We start from the raw sequence: 13,747 nt of genomic DNA, 5'->3' as shown, positions 1-13,747 counted from the left end.
ACGCACTATTAGCGCATAAGCACACGCCTGTAGTACGAGCCATCTGTCTTCTAAACTCTGTACTTGAGGTAGCACCACAGTGTGATCTATTTGCCAGCTCGATGGAATGTTTGGTCAAAGAATGTAAGAAAAGATTTGAGAGTTTGATGCCTGTAAGCTCTATAAAATAAGATAACTAGTTTATAATTTTCATTGTTTGTTTTTTCTTTAGTATAATATCTTTGTAACGCTTTAGATTTAATCTGTAATGTTACATAGTATCTTTGATAAATAAATACATAGCCCACACTTGTGCACATTTATTTGTTCTATTGAAAATAGAATAAATAATTTGTAGGCGTATTACTCACAGACGCGGGTTAGAGTACCATCATGCATAAATTTTGGTTGTACCTACATGTTATAAATATTTTTTGTAAAGCAAACTGTTTAGAAAGCTACTGGACGCCTTATGGCCGTTATCAATATTCAGTTTATCGCTTACTTGAGATAAAAATCGTAAGTAACGTTGACTTTTCTGTCCCAATAAACTTATCGACAGTAACTCACCTTATCCGTACACGCTGTCTGTCAATGGGACGACGTATAGGTTACCAGCGATAGAAGTTAGTATGGAAATTGCAATTCACGCGTCCCAATATAAGGCGAATGACTTATCGGGTATATTGGGACAGCTTCAGATTATTGATCAGTCAGTCACGCGCAACGGTCGTGCGCGGTCATGTATTTTATTAGTTAGTACGTGTGTGACTGTATACGTGCCTACCGAAACATTAGTTAAATTTTATTGTTAAAAAAAAAATGACGAGTCTTTGCAGTAGCTGTAAAGTAATAATAAATGAGTTATTAGCTTACATTCAGTGTAAACGGTGCCTTATGGATGAAGTTGGTCTTATTCAAGTTTGTTTATCGGGTTTCAAGGAATCCGATATCGAAAGTGCAAAGTTAGTTCTCCTTGAGGCTACCAAACAGAGGATAACCAGGAAAAGAGAGGGGGATCAAAAGAAGACGCTGAAAGAGATCGTGAGAATCCTTAAGGAAACAGATCCTGAAGATCTGCCCATCTTTGTGGCGAAGGACTTACACCGACTTCCCCCTGTGACATTTGATCACGTTGATGCCACAGCGTTACTAAAGGATCTGTTGATTTTGAAACAAGACGTGAACACAATTAAAACCAACTACGTGACGTCATCTGATTTGGACGAGTTTAAAACCCAATTTCAATTGAATAATCTAAACGAAAACCAGAAGTTGAGGGTAGACGAAAAATTATCTACGAGGCCGCCGCCGGAGATATCGAAACCGGTCGGAGTTACAACGCCCGCTGCCCCCGCCCCTCCGTCAAGCCGCTACCCCGCCCCGCTGTCACTGCCGCCACCGCCACATCATAGCGCTCGCGAAGGCCGTGTCCGCCAAAACTCCACGGCCGCCGCCTCTGCTACGCTACACAAGGGTGGTAAACAAAAGGATAAAAGGCAAGTTACTCTTATTACTAGTAGCCCCAACTCCGAAAGCCTTACGAGCTTTTTTGACACAGAAGGCGGTTTCAAGACCGTTATTAACAAGAAAAGACACAGGAAAAATAAACCTAAGAACAAGACACTTACTATATCGCAGGGATCTATAAAAAGAGTTGGGACAGCAGTTTTAGCATCGAGCAATATTAAGGTGGCGCCACGACTGTCATACATCTACGCGTCCAGGTTCGATTCCCAAACCACCGACAATAATATTACTGATTTTCTACTAGAAAACAACGTTGAGCCTGTAAGGGTTGAAAAGTTGATTCAATTCAAAAAGTCTGACTTCTCATCGTTCAAAATCACAGTAAATAAGTCGGAAGAAAATACCTTATTGTCAGCTGATATTTGGCCAGTAGGTATAGAGTTCAGGCTATTCCAATTTAGACCTAAACGCTATTACCGCTCGATCGTTTGTTCCGCTAATCAGCCCTCTACACTGATAGGCGTTGAGAATACAGCCGTAAACAAAAATGACTAGTGTAAAAATGATCTCATTCAATTGCCGATCGGTCAAACGTTCCTGCCAGCATATTCGTGATCTATGTAGTGAATATCAGGTTATCGCGATACAGGAGCACTGGCTCCTACCTGATGATCTTGACTTCCTGAATACTACTGATGAGAAGTTTGGAGCGTATGGTGTGTCCGCGGTAGATACGACGAGTGGTGTTCTCAAGGGTCGACCCTACGGAGGCGTCGCCATACTATGGAGAAACGATATTTTCCCTACAGTCAACCATATCGACTGTGGTAACCCACGTGTGGCAGCAGTCCGCTTAGAACTCGCGCGTCGCAGTATCATAGTGGTCTCAGTGTACATGCCCACAGAGGCCGCGGACAACCTACCTATGTTTACCGAATGCTTAGGAGTAATTAGTGAAGTGATCGCGTCACATGATGACGTAGAAAGTGTTATATGTCTCGGGGATTTTAATGGTGATGTGTCACATAAAAATAGCTTATTTGGTCGTGAATTAGTTGCCTATTGCGAGGAGGAAGACTGGACTTGTGCGGATGTGAGTACACTAGGTGTTACGTCAGGTACATACACGTACCTCAGCGACGCGCATGGCACGACTAGCTGGATCGACCATGTCGTAGTAACGAATGCTGCCCTGCGCGCGCTCAGGGGCGTGCGTGTACTCAATAATGTATATTGGTCGGATCATTTTCCTTTAGCTGTTGAATTCGATTTTGAAGTAATTGTACCAAGAAGTGTTATTTTAAATAAAACACTTGTTAATAAAATTCAATGGGGATGTAGGACCTCAGACCAGCAGTGTAATTATACCGAATTATGTAGTCAATATCTAGATAACTATAAATATAATAACTTACCGTGTTGTGGTACTTGTTGTAACATGCGTGATCACCACCAGTATATAGATTCGTTATATGCTAGCATGATTGAATGTATGACTAGGGCTGCCACTGACACCTACACAGGAGGAACAAAAACCAGGAAAAAGACAGTGGTGGGCTGGAATCGACATGTGAGGGAGTCCCATGCCAGGGCCAGACAGTCATTTCTGATTTGGAATCGGCATGGACGTCCTTCTCATGGAGATATTTATGAAGAAATGGCTAATTCTAGAAAATCATTTAAGCAAAAATTAAAATGGTGCCAATCCAATCAGGATAAAATTAAAATGGACATAATTGCAACCTTTAGACGAAATAATGACTTTGGAAAATTTTGGAAGGAAACGAATAAATTAAAGCCTAAATGTAGTACTCCTGTGTCGGTGGGTGGTTTACACCACCATAAAGATATAGCAAACTTATTTGTAAATACATTCCGTGTAGACTGCCCCTTAATCGGCGCATGCCCTACCGCTGAGTCACACCCCGGTGGCGACGCGGGCGCGGGCGACTCGTGCACGCTACACGTGTCAGTTGACGAGGTGGCGCGGTGCGTGCGTGACATGCAGCGTGGCAAGTCCCCGGGCCACGACCACCTCAGTGTGGAGCATGTGCTATACGGTGGCCCGAGGCTCTTTGAGATAATGGCTACATTATACAATTCATGTATCGATCATAGCTATCATATCATCATGACATAACATCCGTATATGGATGTTTCCTGGATCTGAGCAAAGCATTCGATACTATTAATTACAATATTTTGTGGAATAAACTGCGAGCTACCAAAGTACCTAGCAGGATAGTGGATTTGTTACAGTTTTGGTATACAAACCAAATTAACCAAGTAAAATGGCAAAATGATTTATCCGATACCTATCGGTTAAATTGCGGCGTTAGGCAGGGTGGTCTGACGTCACCGATTCTATTTAACATCTATGTAAATGAACTGATCGGGGAACTGAGCAGTGCTAGGGCAGGCTGCCAGATTGGAGGCGTCAGCGTTAACAATCTGAGCTACGCTGATGACATGGCTCTGCTCAGTCCCTCGGTCTGCGGCTTGCGTAGCCTTATTGTCATTTGTGAAAAATATGCGGAAAAACATGGATTATTGTATAATGTGTCTAAAACTAAAGTTATGATATTTAAATTCAAAAAAGGTCCAGAAAATGTACTGCCTATAAAACTATGTGGCTCAGAACTGCAATATGTGACTAAATTTAAATATCTAGGACATGTACTAAGTGAGACGATGAAAGATAATGAGGACCTAGAGAGACAGAGAAGGTCACTGGCAGCAAAAAGCAATATGCTGGCTAGGCGTTTCGCCCGCTGTTCCCGACAAGTAAAGGTCACCCTGTTCAAAGCCTACTGTCAGGCACTCTACACCTCTCAGCTCTGGTACAATTACACCAAAGCCACCTTTGACGCTCTCAGAGTGCAATATAACAATGCGTTTCGGTCTCTACTGGGGTTGCCATGGAGGTGTAGCGCGTCGGGTATGTTTGCGATGCACAGGGTTGACGATTTTTATGCTGTAATGCGTAGGGCTAGAGCGGGATTTCTGACGAGATTATATAATAATCGTAAAAATTGTATATTGAAAACGGTAAAACATTACCACCGAAACATACCAAAATTTTTTCTTATATAATAATGTTATTTTTAATATTTTTAATTTTCCATTTGTAATTTATACTTTTTAATTCTAATTTATATAAAATTTCTTTTACTAATTAATGTTATCTAATTAAGTAATGTTGTATACCTTTTTTAATGCAAAATTGGCTATGGATGATATAATCTGTCCGAAATAAAATATTTTTATTTATTTTATTTTTATTTTTTATTTTATTGACAGCTAAGTACTGACAGTAGAAGGTAGTAACTTATCTCTATCTGTAGATAGTATATTGGGAACGGCCGTTATGGCATCACCTGATAGAAAGCCGGCATATAGCAGTGCGATACAGCCACTTTATATTCTAATTCAATTTTTTTATTCAAAATAGGATTCAAAATGAATGCCTCAGGCCTGAGAAGGCGCGTTCTTCTCAGGCAGAAACTCCGCAAGAAACTCAGCGGGCTTTTTTTCATCAAAAAATATGTTTACAGAGTAACATTGTACAAGTAAACTTACTACTTAATAGCCTGAGGGCGGTCGCTCCATTCCCAATCTGTGGTATCATTAAGAAAGTCATTTATGTTATAGTAACCCTTACCACACAAACGTTTTTTAACAATTCTTTTGAATAACGTAATACTTTTGTTTTGAACATTATCTGGGATCTTGGTGTAAAAGCATTTACATCGCCCCACAAAAGACTTACTAACTCGACTTAGCCGAGTAGTAGGTATTATAAGCTTATGTCTGTTCCTGATGTTAACATTATGGTTATGATAGTTTCTAGCAAATTCACTTATGTGCCTATGAACATACATTACATTATCAAGAATATATTGAGAAGCAACAGTCAAGATGTTAATTTCTTCGAATTTTGCTCTTAATGGTAAACCATTAGGACCTAGGTTATAAAAAGCTTAAGCGGCGCTAACTTATACTTGACACTTGCTCTATTTTATGTCTGAGAGTTTAAGATTGATATAAAAACTTGTAATTTTTTTATTTTAGACATGGGCCCCAGCTTATCCAACACAGCCGAGCAGACCTCCAGCGGTTGGAGCGGAAACATCTTGTGGAATTAAAAATGGACCCCAGGTAACTAGACGAAATTTACTCTTAAATATTATGTTTTCCGGTAACAAAATCCAGAGATAACAAGCCCGGTGTTTTAATTGTAATAATGTTGGTATATTTTTTATGACAATAAGGGAGGAGACGAGCAAGACGTTCAGCTGATGGTAATTGATACGCCCTGCCCATTACATTACAGCGGATTCTTGAAAATCACGTCGAGACATAAGATATTAAGTCTCATTTGCCCAGTAATTTCACTAGCTACGACGCTTTTCAGACCGATGCACATTAATGCTTACACATTACTGCTTCACAGCAGAAAAAGGCACCGTTGTGGTACCCACAATTTAGCCCTGTGCAAAGTAGCCTCTCACTAGTAAATACCCTAAGTCGTCTCTTACCACACCCTTGGATTTGCCTTAGATGACCAATGATAAACCATAGATCATTTCATATTAGTGTTCAGACTTAAACTAGACAGACAAGTAACCACAAAAACCATGGATATTATACTGAAGTAAGAGTTTTTTTAATGAAAATAAGGGACGAGACGAGCTGTACGTTCAGCTGATGGTAATTCATACGCCCATACGCCTCTGAGGATTCTTGAAAAACACAAAATTTCTGAGCGCCACTACAATTGCGTTCGTCACCTTGAGACATAAGATGTTAAGTCTCATTTGCCCAGTTATTTCACTAGCTTTGGATAATTTATATATCTATGCAAATAACAATAAACAAATAAAACTTACAGACCTATGAGAGCATACAAGACGAGGAACGTATTGTGGGAGGTCATAACGCTGACTTGAACGAATGGCCCTGGATAGTTGCTCTGTTCAACGCAGGTCGACAGTTCTGTGGCGGCTCTCTCATAGATGACAAACACGTCCTCTCGGCAGCTCATTGTGTAGCACAGTGAGTATACTATCGATATTACTATAGGCCAACGAGAGGAGATAAAAAATGTAAACAAAGTCTCAGGGCTTCAAAACATAACATCCGCACGACCTTGCTCGGATTTTTATGAAGGTACAAAACTTGAACAAAAGAAAACTAATTGGACACCTGGATTCGAACCGGGGTCTTCTGCTTTCCGGATCAACCAATGTCCCATCTGAGCTATTATAGTCTTGTATATAGTGGCGAAATTTACTTCAGTATTGTAATGTTATTGTTGTTGATTGCTGTTTCTCATTAAAACACGGATAAAACTACATTTTTTTTAAAATTGAAACCGGGCTAGATCGATTTATCGCCCCCGAAATCCCCTGTATACTAAATTTTATGAAAATCGTTTTCGAGATTCAGATTATATATAGAAGAAGAATTGCTGGTTAAAAGACATAAGATGTATTTGAATTAATTACATAAGTGAAAATTATTGATTCCCTATTATAATCACTCTCATCAGACAAAGATGATTCGTCGGAAGAGTCCGTATTTATAGCAATACTGGCTGATAACTGATGATGGAATTGAAGATTATCTCTTGTCCTATTACAGTTCCGGTTTCCGTTTTCGCTCCTGTTCCCAATATATTATATGAATCGTATTTCGAGGATGATTGCTACGGCAAACTAAACCTACTATTAGAATAGTTAGAGCTCATCATCGGAAATGATGAATTTTTTCAGGATAAAATGACGTAGCCTATGGACCTTTTCCAAGCTCTAGTCTATCGGTGTACCAAATTTCATCAAATCGGTTCAGTAGCTCCGGCGTAACAAACAAACTTACATTCAAATTTATAATATTAGTAGGGATAACTCAGTAACGGTCCTTTTGTTTACATTCTTTATCTCGTCTCGTATAGATACATAATAGCTTAATGGGTAAATGTATACACTTTTATAATAAAGTCCCAGCCACTGCTCAGGCGTTTTCTATAAATAAATTTAGATGTTTTTTTTTAAATGGCTCTGTTGTTAATCCTTCTACTCCACAGCTGAATATCTAAGTGATCAGACAGCCTGGGACTAGATTATGAATTTTTTATAGCAATAGCAATGACAGTACAATATTGTATATTTTATTGTAAAGAGCGCAAAAAAGAATGCTGGGCGAGTTTCTTGCGCCGCTTCTTCACTCTCAGCGCGCTATTTGTTTGCGAAGCGATAGTAGTAGTATCTAGTATATTACAAAAGCCATCAAAAATAAGCCTTTTTATGCCTTTTAATGGGAATACGGGTACCTCATATTTAATGATCCTGCAATATTACAGGAATCATAGAAGCGGCCCTTCAGAAAAATGTACGCGTGTTTGTTTCTAATTACTTACTCACTTGGATTTTTTTACCGTTTTGAAAACATGCTATTGATCACAATGAAGGATTACATGCAGGCAGAGTAGTCAGCAAGGAGACTTCCTTAGAACCCGCGATATTTCGCAATTTTTCTGTCAATTTTTATCTGTCAAAATTTTTCGGAAATCTTTTCGCAATCACAAATGCTTGACTTGTCGTTTTGACTTATAAGATATTAATTATTAAGTCTGCAGATTAGCCAGATTTTAACTAAACACAATAAAAGCATGCACATTACTGGTTTAAGGCAGGAAACAAATAGATAATACTTATTGCCTTAGATCAAGGATGTTTACGCTGCGGTCCAACTAGATTGGTATGAACACCGCAGGCATAGTCGGTAAAGTGCGGCAACTCATACTACGCCTAACTGGGCGTACTCGAGGCAGTCTCGAACAATCGACATTGGGGTCCCATATCATTACTAAGGATTTTGTTTTTTTTAGGTAATTTCAATCTAAAATAACACGAAGCGTATGTTACAAATTTTGAAAGATGCAATTGAGTGTCAAGATGTCACACACACAAGCATCTAATAGTTGCCGTAATAAAAAACCTATTGTTCTTAGGTAGTGCGGTATCTAGTTGGAGCGCAGCGGAGACCAATCCATAATCTAAGCTTATAGCTTACTTACTTTAAATTATACTATTAGATAGTTTTTAATACTCGTATTTTAGTGAAAATATTTTACTAGCATGACATCATGGGACGTTGCACGGCTTACTGCGAAACTCGGAGACCACAACATTCGCACCAACACGGAGACACAGCACGTGGAACGGAAGATCAAGAGAGTCGTGCGTCATCGCGGCTTCGATATGAGCACCTTGGTAAACAATATATTTACTTGCATTTACTGTAATAGATTCTTGACTTAAATCTATATTTCGTATCAGAACCAGAATATTATACCAGTCAGGCGTCTGTGTCGTGTGTCAGCGACATCTCAAGTCAATTTCCAAATGTGCAAGTTATTGGGGTGAACAGGTTATCAACTGTTAAGTAGATCCTGTAGATGGAGCCACAACATGAGAGTTAAACAAGACATACCAAGATTTACGAACCGTACATCACTCGAACGAGTGCTTTGAAGTTACTCAAATCGTAAGGTCCGAGAAATACAGCGCGAGGAAGCTCATTTTATTAGTAGTCCGGGAAAAGTTCCTTCAAATCTACACTGTAGGAGAACACCATATATTATCTACATCCACATGGGATGTGCCCTTAAACGGATCGTACCAGCATTTTTCCTGTTAATAATATTAATTTACAAAAACAGGCGGCCTAAACTTCTATCGCAAAAAAACATATAAATCCATTTTAATACTTTCATTTTTCAATTCAACCAGAGTAATCATTCTTAACATAATTACGGTAATTTATACCAATATTTAATAACAGTACCTACCGACATTAAAATTTTACAAGTACATACACGGTATTAAAAGCTTTTTTATTCGTTTCAGTTAGTAACCTGTTAACGCCGAATAGTAATTTATTGATTATTTAATGTAATAAATGGTGTTTTTTAAGCGGATGTTAATAGCATCGGCAAAGTAAGTTTAAGTTTAATTCGCGAGCTATGGCTCGCGAATTGATAAGAATACGTGTGGAGTGTGGAGGTATACTTTTTTAGAACAATTTTGCCAATGTTATTTCGTCCGAGAACAGACATTTGGTGTTACTTTTACAAGGTTTGAAACACGATAATACCTTCCGAATTATCTACTATTTTAAATTGTTTTGTTTTTGTAAAACAATGACGTTCTATACATATAGACACATCACGTCATATAAAAACAAAGCCGAAATATGGAACATGCCACAAATTACACAAGAATAAGCTTAGACTGTTATATCTTACATTGCCGCATTTACTCCAGTTGTTCAATATCATCATCATCAGCCGAAAGACGTCCACTGCTGGACAAAGGCTTCCCCCAAAGATTTCCACGACGATCGGTCATGCGCTGCCCTAATCCAACGTATTCCGGCGATCTTGGCCAGATCGTCAGTCCATCTTGTGTGGGGCCTACCAACACTGTGTCTTCCGGTACGTGGTCGCCATTCGAGGACTTTACTGCACCAACGGCCATCTGTCCGTCGAACTATGTGCCCTGCCCACTGCCACTTCAGTTTCGCGATCTGGACTATGTCGATAAATTTGGTTCTCCTACGGATCCCCTCATTTCTGATTCGATCTCGCAGGGAAACTCCGAGCATAGCCCTCTCCATTGCCCTGTGAGCGACCATGAGCTTTCGCATGAGGCTCATAGTTAGCGACCACGTCTGCGTACAGTTGTTCAATATATTCTTGGTCAATAAGGAGTAATGTAAAACATCTGTACAATTGACACACGACTAAGGAAAAAAGTGCAGTAACATTGTCTTTAAGCATACTTTTACCGTTCCGCTATCAGACTGCGAATGATATATCCTTTTAAGTGTATAGAACGTCGTTGTTGTAAAACAATAATTTAAAATTATCCGTGCAATAAAAAAGAAATTATGAATAAGAGTTTTTCTTGCAGTATAACGACGTCAGCATTTTAACATTGGATCAACCGGTGTCGTTCACGAAAAATATTCGACCCATTTGTCTACCTTCAGGTGGGCGTGCTTACGCCGGAACTGTCGCTACTGTTATTGGCTGGGGAAGCTTGAGGGAAAGTAAGTAGACTCTAGGATCTTATATATCTTGCAAACTTTACTGATAATTTTAATAGCATTTAACAATATCATCTACATAAAATTTTGCACACATGTAACCAAATGAATCAATGAATCCTTTAACGTCGTGGCCCTTCTCCATTTTGATCGCTTGTGGGCTATTCTGGTCCATAGAGGTCTGGCTACTTTTCTGACGTCATCCATCAAGCTTCGATTATGCCTTCCCCTAAAGAAAATCGACCGTAAGTAATTTCAAAACTAAGTGATGTTTAGATAGGGATAGTTTCAAATTTCACACACGTACTAACCTGCTTTCTTAAGAATAAAATTAATTAGTCACATTAAATTCATCGTCCGCTAAAACTTTTTCAACATCTCCCTTCTGTGAATTTTTATTACTTATTTTATGACCATGGATGCTAGGTCCTTCAGTCGGAAAGTGTTTTTTTTTTAATTTTATGATTTCTTTTTTATGTGTTACAAAAATTATCATAACCCATTGGTCTGAGTTTTTATTTACCTATTCAAATGTATGTTCTGTGTTTTATTTACGTGTTTTACCTGTTTAGAGGTTGTAATTTTTTTCGTTATTTTCTTGAAAATTGTGCATTGTAATAAGATCAGTAGCACTATAATCGTAGACCAAATCTCTATCAACTATAATTTATAAAAATTGGTTAGGTTAGGTGTTAGAACAGTTAAAACAACGCCAGAAACGAATTCTAGGCGTTTCTCTTTCTTTCCTCTCCATAAAAATGTTCCAACCCTTAAATATGTCATTTGTGGTTAGGTTATACTGCTTTTTCTCTGGAACGGTGCATTACCTTGTAATTTGAGTGGTAGCATTATAATCGTGGACTAAGGCTCTATCAATTACAATATTTTTTACCCATAATTCGTGCTGCGGGATACTAAGTTTTAACCCAAATTTCATTCAGTGATGTCTTTTTTCTCTGTAATCCGATAATCAGACGGCTAATTAATTTTATTCGTCCGGTTGGTGGACGACTAGCAACAGTCAAAAATTTTAGCGGACGTTTAATTTAATGTTATTCATCCGATAATCGATCTAATTAATTTGTTTTTTTATTACGACTTTTTAAATTTGAATAGCAACAGTCTTTAAAGGGTTTCGATGTAACTGTATGTAGATGTGTAAAATCTTGAAGATTCTGTAGGTATTCATTTTGTCTGATTTTAGTAACGAGACTCCTTAAATACCTATAATTAACATTTAACAAACATCCATCTGGATGTGTCTGTGATGGACACACATATTCTGTGTGATCAACGGGAGTCGAGAGTCTCACATACTCTTCTCAGCCTTCTTGCACTACCAGAGGTATTACATGAAAGTTTTTTGATGCCACCAATGTGATATCAATCTGAAATAAACGCAGAGGAAAATTCATTCCAATCTTTGGTCCTTAAAAATTTTGGTGTAGGTTGCGTGTTTTGGATTCAATTTCTATTGTTGATCAATGACAGGAAGTCGCTTGCCCGAGGAAACAGGCGTGAGCAATTATACAACTGAATTCAAATAACACGTTGTTGGTACTAGCAGATCTTATTTTGGCATAAGTTTATACTTTACTTGGCCATATAAATTCACATTTCAGTCGTTATTTCAATTAAGTTCGCTTTTCTTTCTCAGTTGTGTTTAGTCGATGCTGACACATTCAGATTCTTATTTATTTGACGTACGGAATAATGACAATACCGCCTCTAAATAGTTCTGCTATGAAAGACAAAGAGAATTTAAACACTACGTTCACTATGATGAAAGAAAACGAATAAATACTGGACAGGCTATCGTCACTATAACCTTATTCCATTTAAGTACCTAATGTTTACTTACGGCGCTGTCGAGTGCCGTTGAACTAATATTATTGTTCAAATACGAATTCCATAGTATTCACTCACTCATTTTGTTCTTATGCTGAGATCTGTAGCGGGTACTTTTCTCAGACTTTACTTACTTTTAACCAGTGGGAGGCTCCTTTGCACAGGTTGCCGGCTAGATTATGGGTTCAACAACGGCGCCTGCTTCTGCCGGGAAGCAGTAATGTGTAATGCATCATTGTATTTTGGTCTGTACGGCGCCGTAGCTAGTGAAATTACTGGGCAAATGAGACTTAACATCTTATGTCTCAAGGAGACGAGTGCAATTGTAGTGCCGCTGAGAATTTTTTTATTTTCCAAGAATCCTGAGCGACACTGCATTGTATGGGTAGGGCGTATCAATTACCATCCGCTGAACGTCCTGCTTTTATCGTCATAAAAAAATTGAGCTGAGTGTGATAAAACGCCACCTTGACTTTTGCATTGGGCTGTCTTAGCTTATGCCTGCAAAATTTCAGCTGTCAAATGACTATAAACACAAAATCAAACATTATGATAAGCTAATACTCAGCTAAGTTTTACGTAAGTAAAGTCTGAGCAAAGTCTTAGTCTAAGTAATCTCAAAGAAATCAAAAATTATATAAATATAAGCAATATATACTTTCAGGTGGTCCCCAGCCGTCAGTTCTTCAAGAAGTTTCGATTCCAATCTGGACCAACTCCGAATGCCGACTAAAATACGGCTCGGCGGCTCCCGGTGGAATAGTTGACCACATGCTATGCGCAGGAAAAGCCAGCATGGACTCTTGCAGTGTAAGTTTATTATAGTTCTGCCCGATGATTATAAACAAAGAGAATGTAAATACTACCTATTACGAGACTGCCTAAGTCAAAATTTAAATTTAGTTAAGTTAAAGATTAAGATTTTGAAAGCGGTTCTAAAAGAGATATTACCCCAGGAGGGTACCGGCTCTACCAGAGCCAGAGAATCCCTCCCCGAGCATTCTCGCTCGGGCTCTGCCCCTCGTCTTTCTCCCACGTACTACAAAGCTGTGGAATGAGCTTCCTTGTTCGGTGTTTCCGGGACGATACGACATGGGTACCTTCAAAAAAAGCGCGTACACCTCCCTCTGGTGTTGCAAGAGATTGTGGGCGGCGGTAATCACTTAACACCAGGTGACCCGTACGCTTGTTTGTCCTCCTATTCCATAAAAAAAAAGTAAAAACGTGCAGTAATTTGACGTAAGTTTGAAATACTAGTAATTACAGTATGGCGATTGGCGACGAAGTATAATCCGGCTAAGTTAAAACGCGAACAGTTGCTTAAAACGTGCTGGATTTC

The 13,747-nt window shown here is 38.8% G+C and overlaps 1 protein-coding gene across 2 annotated transcripts in view; it reads left to right on the top strand.

The window, feature by feature from the left end:
• LOC126966321 (trypsin-1-like) overlaps nt 1-13,747 on the top strand; it is a 37,406-nt gene that overhangs the window by 22,452 nt on the left and 1,207 nt on the right. For both annotated transcript variants that reach the window (XM_050810310.1, XM_050810311.1), the window contains 5 exons: nt 5,521-5,607; nt 6,341-6,504; nt 8,588-8,723; nt 10,425-10,563; nt 13,073-13,218. In XM_050810310.1, the coding sequence (XP_050666267.1) occupies nt 5,521-5,607; nt 6,341-6,504; nt 8,588-8,723; nt 10,425-10,563; nt 13,073-13,218 (672 nt within the window). The remainder of the gene's footprint in view (nt 1-5,520; nt 5,608-6,340; nt 6,505-8,587; nt 8,724-10,424; nt 10,564-13,072; nt 13,219-13,747) is intronic.

Source organism: Leptidea sinapis, chromosome 10 (assembly GCF_905404315.1).
Source record: "Leptidea sinapis chromosome 10, ilLepSina1.1, whole genome shotgun sequence".
NCBI lineage: Eukaryota > Metazoa > Arthropoda > Insecta > Lepidoptera > Pieridae > Leptidea > Leptidea sinapis.
This window is presented reverse-complemented; position numbering and strand designations above follow the sequence as displayed.